The sequence below is a fragment of the Xenopus tropicalis genome, chromosome 4, assembly GCF_000004195.4.
Source record: "Xenopus tropicalis strain Nigerian chromosome 4, UCB_Xtro_10.0, whole genome shotgun sequence".
In the NCBI taxonomy this organism is placed as follows: Eukaryota; Metazoa; Chordata; class Amphibia; order Anura; family Pipidae; genus Xenopus; species Xenopus tropicalis.
In genome coordinates, this window is record NC_030680.2 from 52,426,218 (window position 1) to 52,446,946 (window position 20,729).

Below are 20,729 nucleotides of genomic sequence, written 5' to 3' on the forward strand. Positions count from 1 at the left end.
AAAAAATGAGTAAAATAAATACTGAGTAAAGTAAAAAGTTTGTTTTAGGAAAAAGACTTATTAGCACTTGTTATGCTTCTATGGAAGAATCCATTTCCTGTTATTCACATCCCTATTTTTATTTTTATTCTGGCTAACATTGCAAGTCTTGGGTTTCTCTATGGCAGGGTATAAACTATATAAATATTAGAAAGCTGGACTAGTAATGTAAAAGAAAATAAAAGAGCATAATTAAAGAATGACAGTGGGAACTATAACTCCCACTGTTCATTGCTAGCCATCTTCATCTATAAATACAATCTATTGCTTGCCATGCGCAGAGCTGTAATTCCTTGCATTCTCTCGCTTTGACTATCATATTTCTTTTTGTTTGTATTTCCCAGAATGCCTTTCCACAACTGCAAATGTGCAAGGAGACCTTTACTCCTATAAAAGCCTAAACAGTCTCCGTCTTCTTGTTTAACAGCTAAAAAGGTAACAATAAATCCAAGTGATCTGAGCAATAGGATTGCACATTGCGGAAAGCATACTGGTCATATACTATATATAGAATTAACCATACATTTCCATCTTTAGGAGAACACATTTACAGTATTAAAAGAATAAATACTACAATTCTAAATGTCACTCTGCAGAAGAGATATTTTCTATGATAGAAACAACACACTACTTTTGTGACCACAAAACAGAGAAATGTGCATTTACCACAAAGACATGGTAAGTCCGTAAAGCTCTTCACAATAACTAGAGGACAGAGACAGTTTTATATCTGCAAGTGAAGGTTTCCAGAATTCAATTTGTATTTTTAAGAAATCACCTGTGAAATTTGTTACCTCATGGAAAAGAGTTCTAGTCTGTCAATGTTCAGTTCCAGCAGGTAGATATGTGCGGCACAAAAAATACCTGACTTTTACTGTCAGAAAGGTGTCATGGCTGGAATTGAACCTAGGAACCCAGTGCAGCAAGGCAGCAATGCTAATCTATGTGCACATCTACTATCACCTGTTTTGGTGATAGACATAGAACATAAAACAGAAAATAATAGTCATACTGTAATTCATTCCTTTAGGTGTGGTTTTCCAAACCTGGATAATTAAATATAATTTTAATTTCAGGGTTTTAATCCTAAAGTCCAACATTTCCAATGAAAATTTTTTTTTTTTAATCAAAGCTTTCTTTCTTTTTTTTTTTTAACCAATGCCAATAAAAAATATTTAGACACAAATGTATTAAGTTTCATGAACGTTCAGGTAGAGGGGTAATTAGTGTATTTAGTTGAAATGGGTTGAAATAATGACTGGGCTGCTTTCTGTGGTTCAGAGAAATGGGCCCACCTACAAGTTGGAGACCCTTGGAAAATAATTTTGTAAATCAACCAGCTGGAGAGTCACCAGAAGGTTACTGATACAGAAAACATTTCCTAAAGCTTCTCTCCTGTCACACTGAGCAACAGAACAGAGCAGCGGAGAGCAAGGAGACACTTCCTGCATCAGTAAGATAAGCTTCTAGCTGCCATATAGAACAGCAGGAACCAGTTGATAAAAGGCCAGTACTACACTGGGCTGTTTCTCAGCCTGCTTCTAAGCAGAGGTCAAGAAACAGTCCATACTCTTTTGCGTGTCTAGGCACTAACAGGCACTGTGTTGGCCTCAGTACAAACACACGGAACATTTTTCAGCAAAGAAATACGCAGGTATGCTTTTTTTGCACTGAAATCCGCTCCATGTGTCACGATGTCTGTCAATGCCCAGATGCACACAAGCATATGCAAGTGTGGCACTAGGCTAACATATAACTAAAACAGCCTCCCAGGAAACCAGTTGCTTTATCTGCCTCGAAGTCAAGGAACAGGGCCAGCAGAACAAATTGTTAGGCGCATGTTTCTGCTGCTCTGGACAGGTAATGTCATTAAGGTCTTGGCAGCCTCTTTGAATTACACTTTCAATGCAGTCTGCCAGCACAACAAGGGTCTCAAAAGAAAAGGAAAAATGTTAAATTCATGTTGTGTTCTTCAGCTCCCAGCATTCTTAGCTTATCAATCGATCCAAAACCTTTAATGGCAGCGAGTGGCTGATTCCTGGTACCTGGCTGGATTTACAAGTGCAAACAGCCAGCCTTTTTAACAGCATGCTGCCATAGCATTTGAGAATGTATACCTTAGCTTAGCGGAGTGGTTTATGGGGGAAGAGTTGAACCGAGCCTTCTAACATCATTTCCTTTTTTCTTAAAGGACATCATATTTTGCTAAATGCCACAGACTTACGCAATTTCCTATCAGATGTTTTCTGATTTAGAGAAGTGGTTTCCCAATTTCTCAGAAAATGAAAATGAGCTTGAGCAGAAGAAACTCTTAACCAGATCTACCGCTGGTATCAGAAACAGCAGAGTTACTGCCTAAGGTGTATCCATTGCAAACATATCCAGAATATAGTAAACCATTGCAGGTAACGGTTTCTAGTGGCAGATGTTGCACCTAGCTACCTGTAACAGCACTACAACAAAATCTGACCATAGGAGGCTGATACTGCCTACCAACTTGGTCTCTTCTGACTCCTAAGTCATCAGCGCGCTCATCTGTGTACAGGGTCAAAACATCAGTCTCCCTAATCGACCGATTGGGCCTCAGAAAGATACTGATTAGGTCGGCTAAAAGAACATACGTTCTGCTCTCGGTAACAGGTCCATAAAGGCCTCCCTTCACTGGGGGAGTTCAACCCTAGATCTTTATCTGTTTTTAAATATTTAACTGGTTTTCTTAAGTTAAACCTCCAGTTCATAATTAAACCTTAGAAAATGAGTTAAAATGAATAGACTTTAGATAGCTAATCCAACAGTTTGGGGCCCATATGCTCACTGATAATGAACATGGTGCCTAAAAATACTGTATCTTTGCAAAGGGGAAGAAGCACTCCAGTGTGTCGGCAATGCCTTTAAATCATTTATTTGCAGAATAAGCTTCTTCAGGTCACCCCCGAAAGCTTGTGCTGTTTGTTCATTTCTGCAAATAAATGATTTAAAGGCATTGCCGACACACTGGAGTGCTTCTTCCCCTTTGCAAAGATACATGGAAAAAAGGCTTGGGAGCGGCTGTGGAAGTTAAGCACCCTTTGAGAACATGTATGTAACTGGTGTGCTAAAGATTTTTGTTTATGCCTAAAAATACTGTGTCATGCCTGCCCAACATTCAACCTCAACAACTCTCACCCAAGAATTCCCAAACAGGCTTACTTCTGTGCTTATTAAATCATTATTAAATTACTTTTAGATTGGGAAAATTTTAGCTGGAGTGCAGTGGCATGACTAGATGCTACTGTGCCCCACAGCAAATTAAATTTAGGGAATAAAAACATTGCTAATTTGACCATTTCTACCAAGATATTCTTAAATTGCTAATTATTTAGGAACTTACTCTTTTCACAGAGAAGTCAGTGCAGCGTTTCTGTGAGTGCTTATGGCTGTATTTACATAGACCTTTCTGATAAAGCTTACTTAGTTTTTACCTTTCTTTCTCCTTTAATTATGCCCCTGCTGGTGTGTAAGATGAACTGACAGATATAAAAGAGATCTAAACTCAAGCAATTAATTGATGTGCTTGTCTGATCACTTTTTCATTACTTTTCAGCAGTTTCTTGGATATATGCAGCTTTTAGCTCAAATAAGAATCAGCAACCCAGCGGTTAACTGAATCCATTATGTGCACAGAAAATACATAGACAGTCTGTGTTGGTGACACTCTTGGCCTTTAAAAGGAGCTGCCAAGCCAAAAAATTACAAATAGAAAATTAATGTAAAAGTGCTCAGAGAAGCACAAAGAGTAAGTTTACATCTATTTATTCTTTTAGATTCTCTTTAAAGTCATATTGACAGGTTCCTATCAATGATAGTAATCGTACCCATATAACTACTAAAGCACTACACTTTTTTTCCAAAACCCACCACCAGTCACACTGGTCTGGACTGCAACACCCCCAGCCCAGTGTGACTGACACAGCCAGCTTTCCATTGGCTGCTGTGGAAAGCAGGTTAACACATTTATACACTATTTCAATTCATCATAGCTTCCCCCCCACACCACAACATAACCAAACCACAGTTAAAGGTGAAATAGCAACTCTGGCACCATGGAATAACAGCTATGGAACATGTTTTGATCACTATTACCTGTGCTGAGGATCAAAATACCTTTACCCTCACTGGATTGCTTCCCATTCACATGTATTGGAAGAGCCTTGGGCTGGGTGATTCACAGAGTCAATCATCTCTACGGAATGGTCTTTTAATAACCACCACGTGTCAGTGATCTAAACACTGTGTGCCATAGCCTTAACAGATACTAGAACTACCACTAAACAAAGAATTGGGAGGATGATTAGCGTAATTACAATAAACGCAGTGCTGAGCTGTGTTACACAGTGTATTGATATAATTCCTGTTGTACACAGGTGTTATTAAAGGGATACGGACACTAAAACTACACTTCAAAATAGTAATGTATGTAAAAAGTTCCCTATAGGTTATGTTGATCATTTTTCACTGACAGGTGTGAAAATAAGTAACTAAATAATTGTTACTTGACGTTCTTAAACCCAACTGTTTGGCCAACCTGATTGTCCCTTCTCAGCCTGTCAGTTACAGCTTCTAACAAATATGGCAGCCCCCTCATAGAGGAACATGGGAGATCAGATAGGAAATGTAAAAGCATTTGGCAAATACATTTGCGGAAAATGATAAAGATAATGTTTTGACAGCTGTTAAAAGCGTTTAATTTATCGTGTCTGTATCTCTTTAAACTAGCAGACACCACTATTGTAAAAAGGTGTAAGGAGTAGTTGCTCTTTAAGCAACTGGAGGGTCAGAGGTTGACTGCCATTTAAAGAGTGGCACCTCATTTTCTGCCTCCTATAGCCAGCGTCTTATATTCATTGTGTTCAAGGGAAATTCTCTCTTCTGCTTGCTGTTTACTGCCATTGTTACTGGTCGAGACAAGAATTTTTTGCAGTAGCCACTCTAACATCATATTTTAAAACAGGGTCAGTGAGACCCTTAGGTGGGAGATTTCCCGGCAGTACAGCTATCAGACTGGTAATGACACATTGCACTTTCACAACAGGAAAGAAATGCTATTTGCAGTTTCCCAACACAGAGCAGGAAGCGGCATGAACACGTGCTTTTTATTAAACTGATCAAGCCTTGCCTTTCACCTAATAGGATGAAGATTTGCTAATCTGTTTTGTGTGATGGTATTTTAGCAAACACCAAGACTTATTATTATTGTTATTAAAGCATACAGAGCTTTCCACAGTGATGACTAAAAGGGCATAATAAGAACCAATAGAAAAATCATTGTGACCAGTGATCTCCATTAAACTCAAGGACAAATGCATGGGTGGTTTAAGGCATTCCTCTGCGGGTGGAGAAACCACCAGGGATAATATTTTCCTTAGCAAACTTGAGCAGATAATGTGTGCTCATCCTTTTAACCGCATAATAATTTCTGTAATTTGCAATAGCCACAATGTATATTGTCTTTCTTCTAGTTATGTTACTAACTAGGTCTGCAAATCAGAATGTGATGTTATGGAAAAAACAAGAAATGTGGCTGCTAATAAAAAATATTATATTACATGTGTTTGTGCGATTTACTATTTAGAAACAAGAAAAAAAATTATACTTTATGAAGTGCCCCCATAAAAAATCCTAAATTAAAACACAAGGAAAAGTGTTTTCACCCCCATTTAAATTGCCTTTCCTAGTCCTTTAAAGGAACAAAAATGTGAATCATACCTTCAATTTCTACTGCATTTTTGCAGTACAGGTATAGGACCCGTTATCCAGAATGCTCGGGACCAAGGCTATACCGGATAAGGGGTCTTTCCGTAATTTGGATCTCCATACCTTAAGTTTACTAAAAAATTAATAAAACATTAATTAAACCCAATAGTATTGTTTTGTATCCAATAAGGATTGTTTACATCTTAGTTGGAATCAATTACAAGGTACTGTTTTATTACTACAGGGAAAAAGGAAATCTGTTTTAAAATTCTAAATTATTGGATTAAAATGGAGTCTATGGGAGATGGGCTTTCCATAATTCAGACCTTTCTGGATAATGGGTTTCCGGATAAGGGATCCCATACCTGTACTGAATTTTAGAAAAAAAAAGTTCTGACTGCATTCTGTGTATTTTTAAGTTGGAAAGTTTCAGTTTCACTTAGAAACCTATGAACTGATATTATTAAGTGGGTGGAATAGCTGCCCCAGGAAGACAAAAGTACCAATTAGGCTAATGAGAAGGTATCATCATTCATATAAAATGAAGGAAGAACGTCAGAGGAGTGATGAAACAGAGAAAAATGTTTCTTAATAAGAGATAGTTGGTGTCAGCGGTAGTGTAATGTGCAGTCAGCATTGTTATGGGGAACATGATCTGCCCTTAGTCTGCCTCTGCACCCAGTCATCTCAGCCATGTTCATTCAAATATGAGTCAGATGAGCCGTGTAGTCAGACTGAAAGCTGGTTTGGGTGAGATTTGCACATAATAGCTATTTGTTCTACTAGATATGTATGTATGTATGTATTTATAAAACTGATATACGTTAAGACAGATATATGTTAATGTGTATCTGGAAAATTTTGTCATAAAAAAAGCATTAAAAGGGAAAATTCCCCATAAAAGTTGGCATTATGTGGCTCCCCTTTTACACTTAAGGGTTAATACACATGTATAGACAACAATGTAGCTTTATAAATACACCATTATATTATTAGTCCATACACAAGGTACTCAAGAATGGCTGCCCAACTATCTGGCTAAAAATGAGGACTATAGCCACTCAGTGAGGTCTGTAAAAGTGTAACATTTGAACAGTGGCATAACAATGCCATGCTGGGCCCCCTGCAGTGTGCACCTATATGGCCCTCTTTCCACCTAAAAGCCTGTGTCCCCTGGCCCCCGGCTGCTCACCAAGTAGGTAAGAGAGCTGGTGGGGTGGGGGGACTTCTTACAGCTACAGAGGACACAGACACCTGGTCCGTGGCACCCTCTGTCTCCCAGGCCACTGCCTATGAATTGCTGATCACAATCAATAACTTTTACATGGCATTTATCAGAAGAAATCAAGCTTATATAGCTGTTTAAATTTAAGTGAAGGACTTTTTTAAAATATATATTTATGGAGGACATTAGTCACTCTGCAGTATTGCCTTGTGTTCTTTTATATGCTTAGTCACACACCTCATTCCACACCCTTGGAAATTAAATAGCGCGGCCATTATTATATTTATATTTGAGCTTTTTTTTTTGCCCATACTACCACTAAAATTAAAATGAATAAACTGCCTGTCTCTATACCACAGAAGACTGAACAGAAAAAAACTGACATAAACACACATTGCCTAGCCTGGCTCATGCTGAGAGAGCAGATAATCACACAGCTGCCAGTTCCCTGCCACTCAGTAAAGGTGGCCATACACGGACCAATTGTAGCTGCCAATATCGGTCCCTTGGGGGCAGGAACGACAGGCATGCCCGTCCGATATTTGGCCTGAAATTGGCTAGATATCAATCGGGCAGGTTAAAAGATTTCGTCTACATTTGCCCAATATCACCCACCCGTAGGTGGGGATATCGGAAGAAGATCTGCTCATTTGGCGACCTCGCCAAGCAAACGTATCTTAACGTGTAAGGCCACCTTAAGCTGCAAAACTGTTTTCTGGCCCAATTTTCCCTCAACCTACCCAACCTGCCAAGCAGTACAAACATTAGTTTCAAACACTCATACAAGGTAAAGGAATAGGGGAGAAGGACACAGTTATACCACACACAGTCAGACAAAGCGGTATAAACACAGTCTGCCCGGTGCACTGAAGAAAGAAGAAGAGAAAAAACAGGGTGCAGTTTTCTCCTAACAGGAGCACTGGCCCAGGGAATCAGGTAAGCGATTACAAATCACTTGGAGGGTGCCTAACATTTTAGCACACCTAGTAATTTGGGTTTCCTTCTCCTTTAAATACAAATTATAGTGTTTTTAGAGTTATTTGTAAATACTGCTCAAAGTATGTCTGGTTCTTTACTAGGGATGCACCGAATTCTGGATTGAGTTTGGGTTTCTGACTAACTGGAGCATTTTTCATCAGGATTTGGCGAATCCAATAGCCTCTCTGAACCAAATCGGAACCCTTTAAATCTCATGACTTTTGGTCAAGTGAAAAAGGTCAACTTGAAATGTATTTTGTGCATGCAGTTATTTTTCCCCCCTTAATACTCTAATTTCTATATGCAAATGAATTAACCCTCCAGGTTACTGAAGCACAGTACAGGCACTTTACATTTAAAAAACTGGGCCTTAACCTCTTCACAACTAAATTTAAATTCCACCTCACTAGCACAGCATAAGGTTTAGAAGATTGGTAACAACTACTTACAGCATCTTTAATATCTCCACATAGCATGCCAGCACACGTTCTGCTTGCGGACTTAGCTCAATGCTTATAGTGCTGCAGGCTGGGCAAATGAGCAGGCAGTCGATCAGGTTGGGTTCACTGTCGTTGCCGGTATTTGCTTTCAGCTTCTGGTTTACAGTGTTGTTACGTTCCACCTCTACATGGATCTCATTTGATGTAACAATGACTGATTTGTGCCGGGATTCGGTCGTTGTCACCTCTTGAGATACAAGGTCAGGATTGGTGTGGAGGAGCCGCAAGGGTATATTGGGCTTGCGGTCACACTGCTGCTGACAGCCATTTCGAATTTCCTTCAGGCTTGGTGAATTGTCACGGCTTCAGTAGAAGCAAAATGGAAACACAAAATGGCATTTTAATTATAACAAGCAAATAAAAAACTTCTTGCAAAAAATTCCTTCATTTTTAAGGAAAAACTTTATATCAGCTGTCATAGAGGTGCAAGTGCAAGAGATGTACTGGAACCTAAAGTGATATACAGTTGCTTGGGTCATTTACGTAACAACTAGGCTGGAACAAATATTTCATAATTCATCATACAATGCAGTTAGTGATATTCTATTACAATTTGCAATAGGCCTTCATATATTTATTTTTGCTTTTTTTTCCAATTATTTAACTTTTTGTTCAGCACTTTTAAAAACTGTGTGCACAGAGAACTGGGTGGGTCAAAATAAGTAAAAAATAATGTATTTTTACATAAAATTCTTTGTGTGCACCATAATTTGTTGTGCTCTTGTATAAAAAATTAAATGGTGCTAAGAATAGAACATTCTGTAACAGTTAACTAAAAAAAAATAACCATTTATTAACATACATAAATATCTAGCATAGTAAGTAAGTCCAAGAGCAAAAGTGCTAACATTATTTCTGTCTACAACACAATATAAATAAATACTTGGGATAACACCCTCTTTTACAGGAGATACAGCGCTGACAAATAAAGTAGAAACAAAAAGCCAATACCTCAATAATAAATGCCACTTGTTGATGTATACATTTTCCTCTTAATTCTCCCTTATGTAGTCAAAAATAACATACCAGACACAGCAATAGGTATTCAGCCCATATAATTTATACCAGCCACTACTATAAATGACCTATTTTGTCAGAAGTCAGTAAAAAGGTTGTGGTTGATTACTGCTGAGCTCAAACCTAACAGATTGGGTGTGTAATACGCTGTGGGCATTTTTTCTTGTTGTATGAAGTCAGATTAGAGGCCAAGCTTAGAGCCTTATGACTAATTTACTAGGCAAACCATGAAGAAATTTACATTTCTACTATGACTATGTTACAACACAATTTAATTATAATTAGTGTTGAAGGATATTTAAACAGAAAATAACAACACTTGTAGTAATAGACCCGTCTGTAAAATATCAAGTAGGAGAGTAAATAAGCAGAAGATTTTACCAGCCTTAAATATAAAAATCAGATTATAGGTATGGGACCTGTTATCCAGAATGCTTGGGACCTGGGGTTTTCCCGATAGGGTTTTTTTCTGTAATTTGGATCTCCATACTTTTAGTCTACTAAATAATCATTTAAACATTAAATAAACCCAATTTTTTACCTCCAATAAGATTTGATTTATTTTAGAAGGGATCAAGTACAAGGTTTTCATTAAAATGGAGTCTATGGGAAACGGCCACCCTGTAATTTGGAGCTTTCTGGATAACGTGTTTCCGAATAACCTAGATTTATCACGATGAGAAAATTCTTCAGCGGCATATTTCTTTATGGATCCTAAAAGGATATGGTCATGATAAGATTTAGCCTTTTTTTGTTATAATCTCATTCTAAATAGAAAGTAAGTAGTGCTGGAAAGTTTTCTATTACAGTTATGGGATCAGTAATCCAGAATGTCTGGAGCTGGGGGTTTTCTGCATTTGAAGCTTCATGCCTTAAGGCTATTAAAAGCCATTTAGATATTCTAAAAACTCAATAGCAATGTTTTGCTATTAATATTATGTTTAGCATCATAAACAAGGAAAAGCAAATTAGTAAAAAATACAGATTTTTTGCTTAAATAGATCATATTGGCAATCTATCTGCTGCATTCTAGAGATTTTTAAAGTTTTTTGAATACTAGGGTAGTATGTAGCTTTTACTGGCTCACTGCAGTTAAACAATAACAGAAATCATCCGACTGGTTGTCATTAGTTACTGACTAAAACTAAATCCCCTAAATAAGGCAGACATAAGAGATAGGGGTACGCCGAAGAAATTTAATGTGGGCTACAGCAGTAAATTTCAGCCTTTCCCTTCCCCTGCTTACAATCCCAAACCCAACAAACTCGACTTGACTTGATAATGTGAAGGCATTTCTGGTGGATTGAAGCTGTCTGTACCTTTCTGCATGTTTATTTTATTTCCATGTACTGACCTGGAAAGTATGTTTGACTTAAGAAGAGAATAAAACAAGGGTGGGGAATATTATTGTGTGCCTTTTCAAGAAAACAGCTGATATCACTTAGCATTGCACATGTCACTCACCTGTTGATAAACTCTTCATAGCATGAATAAATGGCAGCTAAACAAACAGCAACCACATTTGGCAGGACCCTGGGATGAGGGCAGTTTGCTGTGGGACCATGCATGCTGCAAATAACCAAAAAAAAATAAAAATTGGTAAATAAATATCCCCCCAATTTTTAAAAAATGTCCATTCACTGCAACTGAATGGCTTTTTGCTATTCTTGACACTATAATAATTGAATCAGTCTTATTTCAAAGATATCTTGAAGCCTAATGAAACGTGCCTTCTATGGCAGCTCGTAGCAGCTATAAAATATTTAAATTACCAGTTTGTGTCATTTGTGTGTGTCGTGTGTCATTTTCCCAATTTTAGTGCTTTCACTTGGCCACATAGAACCAGCTGCAGGTTATAGAATGGTGCCCTCAACAACTCAGAGCCATTAGTTCTTTTTCATAAGAACAGTGGGTCCTTTTCTGCCAAATACTGTATCTGTCTGGGAATGGGAAGACCCAGCATGATTTTACCAGTATTGTAATTTAGAATTTTATCATTTTGGCCAAGGTATTTCAAAGTAACAGAAATACTCATATACAGAAATTGCAAAAAAAAAAATGTTCATGTGACAAAATCACTACAACGTGACCCTAACTGTAGATTTTTTCTCTTAGCTTCAAGATTTAACAGATTTTCTTCTCAAAACTGCAAGAACAGTGGTAGTCATTAAAACTTTCTGTGTCATCAACTACAACTACAATGAGTTAAAACAAATAAAAAAAGGGGCCAATGACTTGCCTACCTTGTGCTTTGCACCCGAATGAATGGAATACGCTCGGGTGCAGGCACATGTAGCCGATATCCGCCAAAAACTTCACATCTTCGGCAGTTATCGGCTACATGTGCCTGCACCAGAGTGTATTCCATTCATTCCAGTGCAGGCACATGTAGGAGCATATGGCGATATTTTTGGCAAGCGTTTTTCTGCTTGACGAAAATATATGCTATACGCTTTGTTTGGCATCAGCCTTATATGTAAATGAAAGCAGTTTGTCTCTTCTCTTGTCAATTTCCTGCTCTTCTCTTCCTATTTATTACTATTCATATTGCAACACAGTGTCAATAGTCAGCCCTGAAAGCTGGAAAAAGGCAGAAAAAAAAAAAAAAGAAAAAACTATTATGAATAAAAAAAAAGATGAAAACTGAAAACTATTCTATAAGATACTAGAAATAGTTTTAAGGTAAAATATCCCTTTAAGATGATTCCACGTGGAACTGATTCAGCCCTACGGCAGGCACACACAGCAGATATTGGCGAAAAAATGCAAGAGTTTGCATTACAAAGGTGAGATCCACCGCATATGCCTGCACCCGGGCTGACACAACTGTTGTGGGCACAGGCAAAGAAGGCGGCTGATGCCAGTGGTGGGGCAGATTCTTGGCATGTGTTTTTCCGAAGGCAGAGAATCAGCCCCATGTGGCATCAGCCTTAAAGGGCATGTCAACCCCAAAAATAATTTTTTGCATAATACAAGAAAACATAATTCTAATCAATTTTCCAATATGGCATAATTAAAAATTTGTAGCGCTTTAAAAGTTATTTGTAGATGTAATTGCTATTGAAAGCTGCAGTTGCTTAACTCCTGGTTGTTACTTTTATTTTTTTTTTATGTTGCAACTATCAGTCTCCTCCAGCAAGTCAAGTCTGTCAATCTGCTGCCTGTGTTACATTGTTTCAACAGTCAGAGCCACCAGGGCAGAGAATAGAAAGGACAGGAAACACTGCTTTTAATAGCAATTATATATACACAAATAACTCAAAAAATCATTACAAATTTGTAATACATTTATATTGCAAAGCTGCTTAGAATTTTGTTTTCTTTTATTAGGCAAAAAATTATATTTTACGTTGCCTTGTCCTTTAAGAGTGTGTGACTAGAGAGTGAATTTTGAATATAAGTCCAGCTTTGTTATGATACAGTGAAAGTTTAGACAAGCTCATTCTCAGATCCCAAGTGCTAATACAGAAACATATTATATGACAGTAATAGACAAGAGTATGCCAATGCAAGAACTATTAAATCTTTAAAACATCATGACAATTCTGCTTTGGTAGGAAAACTTGTTATAAGCATGTATGATGTGCATATAGTCTTTTAGCATGTTATGGTGTGTAACTGATATTTGACATTTACTATTGACACAATATGAAAAGAGCAGGCTTTGCCTTACATATAGGCACACAACCTTTAAGTTTTAAGTATTCAATGTCACTTGCAAACATTGGCAAATACATACCATGTAGTTAGGATTTCCAAATGAAAGCCAACAATAAAAAATTGCATTATTTCACAATGAGCTTGCCAAGAACGTGTGAGTGCGGCTTTAAAATGTAAGGTTACAGCTGTGGGAAAGATAAGCTGAAGCAGAACAATCCAATAATCATGACCAGCCACTGACCTGTATATAAATTTCTTCACCACTTCCATTCCTGCATTCAGTTCATTTAAAGCCAGAATGTACTCCTGAGTAAACAGCCTTAACCGAGGACACTTCCCAAAATCCTGTACAAAGGAACAGAGGGTTTAAAAAGTTGCTGCTAGGTGCTGCCCAAGCACACTATCATTTTCTTCCTCCCCATTCCCCCCCCCCCCGAATGTTTAGAAATATAAAGCACAACATCCCCTTAATAAAAAGCAGTGTATAAAAGGACAAATAATTATACAATGGATTCCAAGTAAAAATGCATGGTAGCGGTAACTCAGTTTTGCAGCTCAGACAATACTCAGAAAAAGGGTGACATGTACAAGAAGAATCTGATTCACCCTCCCATGGGAATAATGGGAATAGAATGTCCAGCCCTTACTGCTACAGAGTCTGTGTTACTGGACATACCTTAAATAGCAAAGTGAGGAAGAGGTAAAATATACCTGCAATATATGCAGCGCAGACATCCATGTAAAAAAAGTTTTTATTTTGGCCTTATATGTTGCACTACAGGTCACAGCTTTAGCTAGTTTAATTTTGGAAATTATCAAAACATAACGCTAATGCCACACCAAGCATAGGTAGCGTATTCTCGGCAAGCTGAAATATACACTACGTACGCTTATAAATCCTCCTATCTGTGCCTGCACCCAATTGCATTGAATACGCTCAGGTGCGGGCATATGTAACCGATTTCCACCAAAAAAAACAAGACTTTTTCGCCGGATATCGTCTACATGTGTCTGCTCCAGAGCGTAATCAATGCTTTTGGGTGCAGGCAAAAGCAGGTATATTTTTTGGCTTGCACAGAATACGCTCCTACGCTTGAAAATCCTCTTACCTGTGCCTGCACCCGAAAGCATTGAATACGCTTGGGTGCAGGCAAATGTAGCCAAAATCCACCAAAAATGCAAAGTCTCACGTTTTTTGGTGGGTATTGAGAATACGCTCCATGTGGCATTAGCCGGAATGCTTTTACAATACAATGCACAGCTCTGCGCCGCTCCAATCTTTGATTTAACATACACACTAGTGATCTAGACTAGAAGAAAACAGGAAAGTGTACTAATTGAACTTACTAACATATTAATGATAAAAACTGTTAAAATAAAAGCCCATTGTTCTCCATTTGGGATCATAAAAGTATTCATGTAGGCAAGCTAAAAGAAGCTCAGCTCAACTAATGCTGCCCAGGCTTTAATTTACTTCACCTCTAAGTTACAATATAGACCAAAAGGACAACTGTAGGCAACATGGACAATTCTGTTCTCTTTTCCTTTATAATTGTCCCTGTTTAACCCATTCTGCTCTCCTCTTCTTGAATAACACATTTCTGCAGCCAATTGCTCTAGCTGAGAAGTGGAAGTTGCAGTTTCACATTAGCTGAAAGACTGGAAGTGGGACATCTTTGCATTACTAGCACAACTTCATATAAGGCCCTTGGGCACATGGAACTTGCTCCAGAGATACAGAAAATTTTGCTTACTGAAGGAGATGGGCAGGCTGTTAGCACCCAGAGAGTCACTACTAACATGTTGGTAAGGTCCCCTGCTTGACTATCTACCTAAATCCATCAAGGCAGTTAAGCCTGCCTGTGCCTGCCAGCCCCTAGTGAGTTAGGTTTAACGCATCCCAGCTGACAGACAGCAAATTTTTTGGTGATGTTTTCTCTTTGATTACCTGCCACACACAAACTGCCTTTAGGACATTTCAAACTCTCTGTTTAGGCCAAGAGTATCTGATAGAAGGGCAGTAGATCTATCAATCCAGTAAAAAAAATAATTTACCAATGACTTATACATTACTGTTCTACATAAATGCCCTAGTAGGGCTTTTATTTCACAATAATACTGTATATAAATGCCTGTAAGGTGAGAGTACTTAATAACAAGCACACAATAACTATGTATCTGTTACATGGAACATTTCAGATAATGGATAATCAAAATACACACACAATAATCAGGTGTTTCCCAACCTCCCCCAGCAAAAAGAGGAAAGTATCCAAGATGGCAAAAGAGATTCTGTATATTCGCAACTCATTTGATACGCTTGAATAATATGATTTAGGAACATAAATAATTTATTTACTTGTGTGACTGGAGAAATAGCAGTGAAAGCAGCCAGCCTCTTATCCAGTAATACAAGTGAAGTATCATGCTGCTCTTTTTACAAGACTTGGCTTCATAGCTTATTGCAAAAGGAGAGGCCTAAAACCTCATTTAGTTTGGTGGGGCAGGGATCAAAGTGCAGAAAACATTGTATGCACAGTTTTAAAATAGTACAAATGAATGCATTTAAAAAAATATATTATACATGTAGCAACTTCAATTTTTAATACTATGTACAATGGACATTTCTGAGATACAATTCACTTAAAAACGTTTCTAATAGGCAACAGAATATCTGGGGCCCGATGTTTGTGAAATGCACTCCATATTGTGCGTGCTGATGAATATCATCATCTTGTTTCACTAGCTAATTTGGATTTTCTCCTCATTCTTGTAATCTGCCCTAACCCATGTGTCCTGAAATAAGGAAAACAATTATTAATTCATACGCCTTATGGTTAACGGCCAGAGATGAAAAATGTATTAACATGCAGAGAGAGGTGTCTTTGCTATCCTCTTACCTTGCACAAAAAAGAAAGCACTGGTTACCAATACATAGTCATGCACTACTGTAGGGGATGAGCAACCTACAGTTGTAGCTGGAGTTACAGCTCTCAACAACCACAGCCTGCATCTGTTGGTGTAAAGCAGTTATTTGTAGTCCATCAACACCCAGGTTGATGGACACATATGTATTTACATAAATAATGTAATTTAATTTGAATAATATTGATCAATTAGGGCTGCCCCCACAACTCTAGGGAATTCCACCTTTCACACCTGCTTCTGTATCTGTAATAAGTTTACATTAAAAACTAAAGTTGATAAAATTTGATGATATGAAGAACAGTATTTTGCATCTGTTACTCTCATTTACTGTTTCTTTAAATCTCTACACTAACTCCATCAACAAATGCCCCCCATCTCTTTTCCAAACATGGAACTGAACTATAACAAGATTTCTTGGCCAGGAATTTAGAACCTGCAACTCTCCTGCTGTTCCTGAACTACACATTCCAATAACAGCTGTTGGAGGATTCTGGGAGTAAATCATTTAGCTAAGGCTGCAGTTATCTTGTAAAAGTCTGTAGTGTGCACATCAAAATATAGGATGGCATTACGCAAGAAGGCAAAGTGCCATTTTACATGAACAAATGGGATTGAACCAAAATGTTTTTTTTGTGCACACTTGCAAACACTACTAAGCCACAAAGACTTGGGTAGCCACACCTGGCTATTGTTATGCCTCTTGTGTGTTACTTTTTGAAAAGTAAACATCATTTCCAGCAACTTTGCAATATATATCAATTGAAAAAATATGAATCCTTTTCATGATTTAAATGACTACTGCTGACTACTTTGAAACTCAAAAAAACTCAAAAAAAATGTAACATTAGTAAGGAAAGAAACATCACCATGCAATGCATGTATGTATGTAGCTCCTTAATCTTGTCTGTAATCCTGTGCCAGGATTTCAAATGATGCAGAAACAGCCTGCATCCTCCAAATCCCACAATTCCCTGCACACATATATTTCTATAAGGAAAGAAACATCACCGTGCAATGCATTGTGGGGTATGTAGTTCCTTAATGCTGTCTGTAATCCTGTGCCAGGATTTCAAATGATGCAGAAAGAGCATTATAGCACTTCGGAGGGCTTGTCCTGATTGTTTGGTGCAGAATTTCTCAACTTGGGACAATTTTAGCATGAAAAGAATTTTAAGGAGACAATTTAACCCTTTCACTGGTGCAAAGAAAAGTTATTACTTGGTAAAACATTAGATTCAACAATTTATCTTGCACCTCTGGTATGATTTGTTCCAACGTCGAAAAATACTGTCCGATTATTAAACCCTGCATGTTGTTTGCACTGGGGATTAAAACATTTAGATAAATTGACACATCTATCTGCTTTAATAAATCAGTTTAATGAATGTTGACCTAACAGAAAAATGGGAAAAACTGCAGGAAATGTATATCAACATTAACACATTTATTAAAAAATAAAAGGTAGAATTCTAAATAGGCTCTGGCATTTCAGGTACACTGAGACACACAGCCCCTACCAGCCCCATAAATAATGACTGAATAGTGCCAGAATCCACAGATTGCCAAGTCAGGGCCTCCCTGGATATCTACAGAACCTCTCTACACAACCACAATAAGGTAAGCACCTTTTAAAATAAATGCACATTGGAATGATTCTATTTCTGTTGCCATTTTCCCAGGCTAAATTCTGTAGAATTTTATCTGTAGACTTGGATAATTTTTGACAACAAAAAATAAATTGTGCAAAGTGTTTACATATCTAAGGAAACAGCCCAGAGCCAAATTCGTGGCCTTCTTGGCAGGACTGCTATATTTGTGCTGCATAAACTTGACATGAAAAATGTAAAATTAATAAACACAACTGTACTAACAGAAAATAGATGTTGGTAGATAAAGGTTCTACCATTTTTTTTCCAATAAGAGAACATACTCTGATTCATGTTTCATTTTTATATCATACATCTAATAATAGAATATTTCATTTCACTGAAGATAACATTGACACTTTGGTGCATATCTATGAAGTTCTCTTGGAAAACAAACATTTACATTATTTGCAGTAAGGCTACTGCCACGTGGAGCAGATTCTTGGCCTGCAGATAAACGCATTCACTGGGCGCTCTTATTGATGTGCAGGCACATCAATAAGATTTTCGGAGCCTAGGGGCTGATTCTCTGCCTGTGTTTATCCGCAGGCCGAGAATCTGCCCCACGTGGCAGTAACCTAAAGGTGGCCATACATGGGCATATTTCAGCTGCTGATTCTTCAGTCCTTCAGACTGATTTGGCAACTTATTTGCCAGTGTATGGGCACCACCGACGAATTTCTGGCCTAAAATTGGGCAGATCTCAATCAAGCAGTTTTTGATTTTCCAGTCAAATCTGGGACTGCATTGGCTCCTTGATGTGATCCTCAGTCCAATGGCCTATATACCCTAGGGCCAAACTACTGAATTAGCTGGATACTACTACAGTGGGCATATAGCTTGATACTACTATGGTGGGCATACTGCAGTGGTTCTCAACCTTCCTAATGCCAAGACCCTTTAATATAGTTCCTCATGTTGTGGTGACCCCCAACCATAAAATTATTCCTAAGACCATCGGAATGGGGGATGGAATACCAAGCAGATACAAAGAAAAACATTATCTGTATCATCTATGTTATGTTCATGAAGGACAAAATGAAAGATAGGATAAGACTATATTTAAGTTTAATATCAAATGCAACAATACTGAAGCAGACGCCTGCTTCCACTTGGAACAGCATCAATAAACCTGAGCTAGTCCAAACCCATTTTAAAAGGAAAAAGAATGACTAACCATATTGTGTTTGAGAATTCTTTGTACGACTGGGGTAAACACCTCAATGACCACCATAGAACGAGGGCGTTCTCTACAGTGCTAAAATGAAAGAATAGGCATGACATATTATTATTTTCTTATTTTATGGATATATAACAAAAAAACACCCACAAGTTAACACATTTTTGGTAAAATGGTAATAAAAGCACAGGCACTAAAAAGGTGCTAAAACAGGTGCAGGGCTAAACAATAACCAATTTTTACTTAATTTTAGTCATTTAATGTCAGTGTTAATACTCATTAGCTGAATAGCAGCAACATTTTTATTTTACCAAGAATTATGTTATTATGAAATAGCAGGCCAATAGAAAAAAGACAAAACTATTTCAATATACAAAAAGCATTTTTTTTTTTTTTTAATTAATAGAGTTCCCTGTCAGTAAAAAAAACCCCAAAACAGTCTGAAATCCTGAATAAAATCAATTTTACCTTGCAGAAGAATTCACACAGGTCAGGGGGAGGGTGGTTGTTTTCAAGAAGAGGAGCAATTGCCTAAAAATACAAAACATATAACTCCAATAACAGAAACAATAAACTTACAGCATCTGGGATTTCAGTCACTATTGCTAATCATGTCAAAAGTCTACACTGTCCTATTACCTATTATATAGACATAATGTGAAATGTTTTCACTTTCAACTCTCCAGTTAGTAATTTTTGAGTTACTATGTAAATAATGCGATCAAGTATCTTATAAAATTTAAGACAGTGGAATGTGGACTCACCAAGGGGATTTAATCCAAAATGTCTAAAAAGTCACAGTTCCCTGAAAAAGACCCACAATAAATTGTACCAGTGAACTTTTAGTGTAATCTCATTGGTGAGTCCATATTTGTTCAGACTCCCACCGCCTTTGATTATACACAGTACAGAAGAACTAAAATCCAGGATCCGTTCAAATCCCAAAATTTTCTAAAGGATACTAATCCGTCCAAAAACTTCAAATTTAAATATCCAACTAGGGTTTGAATTCAGTTCAGCATTTGGCGAAATCTTTTTTTTTTTTTTTATATATATTCTTTATTTTTGTTTTTTCAGAAGAAATGGGATACAGAAAAAAGAGAGGGGAAAGGGCATTGGCCAAATCTTTTGTGGGAAATTTGGTATTTAGCCAAATTAAAAATCCTGAATCCATTAAAAGGCTATATATAAATATGGCATATCATTTTCATGAGTAAAAACATAAGCTAATTAACATTCAACCAAAATCTTACCACTAGTGGCCGCTAGTTTGGGAGCTGACGTACACAATACCACAATTACACCTTTGTGTTAAATAAAATGAAAAAACTGAAATTGAAGCCGAGTCTAGTTCTCCCTGGTTTGAAGGGTGGTTCCAGCCTATCATAGCTACATTGTTTTTGTATGTTTGCAGAGCTCGGCTATTTTTTCAATTAGTGCCAGAGCCCCAACAGACTATTCTTTTACAAGCAATAATAATTACTTTTCCCTTATTTCTTTTAAACAACTGTCAAAGTTTTAGAAAGCTCAGGTCACGATTTCATATCCCAGCAACCAAATGTGCTTGTGTAAATATGAAGGGAGGTTGTTGCTCTGTCTACTGGTTTCATGATCATGCTATTAGACGGCTAGAAGAAGCAATACATTCTGGAATTGTGAAGCTGCACAAAGAATGAATAAGCATTCTCAATATTTTGCTTTAAAATGTAACTGTAGAACTTTAAATGTTTGAAGTGCTAAAATGTCAGGCGGTGACAATAATAATTCACAAAAGATATGGATATGGTTTATTTTTTAAGAGCATGATTAGAGGGGGGTTTTAC

At 37.4% G+C, this 20,729-nt stretch overlaps 1 protein-coding gene across 2 annotated transcripts in view; it reads right to left on the reverse strand.

The window, feature by feature from the left end:
• Nucleotides 1-20,729, reverse strand: part of cmip (c-Maf inducing protein) — a 124,002-nt gene that overhangs the window by 19,707 nt on the left and 83,566 nt on the right. For both annotated transcript variants that reach the window (XM_004913537.4, XM_002938136.4), the window contains exons 6-10: nucleotides 19,375-19,437; nucleotides 18,904-18,984; nucleotides 13,394-13,497; nucleotides 10,957-11,061; nucleotides 8,425-8,778 (exon numbers count right to left, since the gene is read on the reverse strand). In XM_004913537.4, the coding sequence (XP_004913594.1) occupies nucleotides 8,425-8,778; nucleotides 10,957-11,061; nucleotides 13,394-13,497; nucleotides 18,904-18,984; nucleotides 19,375-19,437 (707 nt within the window). The remainder of the gene's footprint in view (nucleotides 1-8,424; nucleotides 8,779-10,956; nucleotides 11,062-13,393; nucleotides 13,498-18,903; nucleotides 18,985-19,374; nucleotides 19,438-20,729) is intronic.